The following is a 1,226-nucleotide window of genomic DNA, read 5'->3' on the forward strand; positions in this document are numbered from 1 at the left end:
GCAGTTAAGAGCTACAAAGTGAGGGTGATGGCAAAGGAAAAGAGATGTGCCTGCCTCCCACTGACTCCAAGACTGAATTCAGAGAACCAGCCATGCACAGTGAGCACAGGGAGGGGACACCCCACCTGCATGAGAAAGTACCTTATGGTCTTTGTAGAATGGGTCCAGGTCTTCCAGGGGCTTCGCTATAAGCTCAGGGGGAATGTCCCCATAAAGCTTGGGTAACGTCCTGGAGGCCTTTAGGTCAAACTGAGGCCGAGGCTGGAGCTCAGCCACTGTCTTGTCTTTGCATTTCTTCTTCTCCTTTTGGATGGCGATCTGCTTCTCTATGGCAGCCAAAGAGTCAGACGTGAAGGGGCGGAAATTCCGCTCGTCTGGGAAGATCACTGGGTAGTACTTCTCCTCCATCTTCACCCTTGACACAGACATGTGTGGCAGAAACAGTTCTCAGGATTAATGGAACTCAGCTTTACCTAGGGATCACTCTCAAGAGATAGTGTCCTGGAAGTCTACAGACACGGATGCTGAGGTGATAAAGTTTGCATGCCAACTGTCTATGGGGTAGACCAGAAAGCCATACCACACTGGCACAGCAGAACCTTGGCGCATAGAATTAACAAGGGACAGGAAGCCGGGCAGTGGTGCCACATACCTTTAATCCCAGGCAGATGTAGAGTTTGAGGCCAGCCTGGTCTACAAAGTGAGTGTGAGGACAGCGAGGGCTACAGAGAGAAACCTTGTCTCAAAAAAAGAAAGAAAGAAAGAAAGAAAGAACAAAAGAAAGAAAGAAAGACAAGGGACAGGAGGAACAGACAGACCTTATATTCTGTATGCTTTTCATGTTTTGGAAAGTGTCCTGTGTGTATATAGTACAAGCTGGTCCTCTGGAAAAGCAACGAGTGCTCTTAACCACTTACCTACCTTGCTAGCCCCAAGAGTTACCGTGTGGACACAGTCACCTTCAATCAATACTTTAAAAGACTTGGAGAAATAAGTGCCCCATATACATAAGAAAACTGATAACCAGATTCCAAGTGTGTATGAGGGCCAGGAGACCTACTCCGCAGCAGCCACAGAGAGAAAGAACAAAAACCACAAGCCAGGCACCTGCCAGCATCCACAGCACAGGTTGCTTTGTGGTCCATTGGGATCTACATTGCTGCTGAGACCAGAGCTGTAGTTACAGACAGTGAAACATGCTATCAGGGTGTATCTGTTGGACCTGC

General features: G+C 48.2%; 1 protein-coding gene across 1 annotated transcript in view; it reads right to left on the reverse strand.

Moving 5' to 3' along the window:
* The window catches only part of LOC116073721 (sodium channel protein type 11 subunit alpha-like), a 131,895-nt gene that overhangs the window by 111,010 nt on the left and 19,659 nt on the right, over positions 1 to 1,226 (reverse strand). The window contains exon 5 of the mRNA XM_031345745.1: positions 142 to 408. Coding sequence (XP_031201605.1) covers positions 142 to 408 — 267 coding nt within the window. The remainder of the gene's footprint in view (positions 1 to 141; positions 409 to 1,226) is intronic.

The sequence above is a fragment of the Mastomys coucha genome, unplaced genomic scaffold (genome assembly GCF_008632895.1).
Source record: "Mastomys coucha isolate ucsf_1 unplaced genomic scaffold, UCSF_Mcou_1 pScaffold23, whole genome shotgun sequence".
NCBI lineage: Eukaryota > Metazoa > Chordata > Mammalia > Rodentia > Muridae > Mastomys > Mastomys coucha.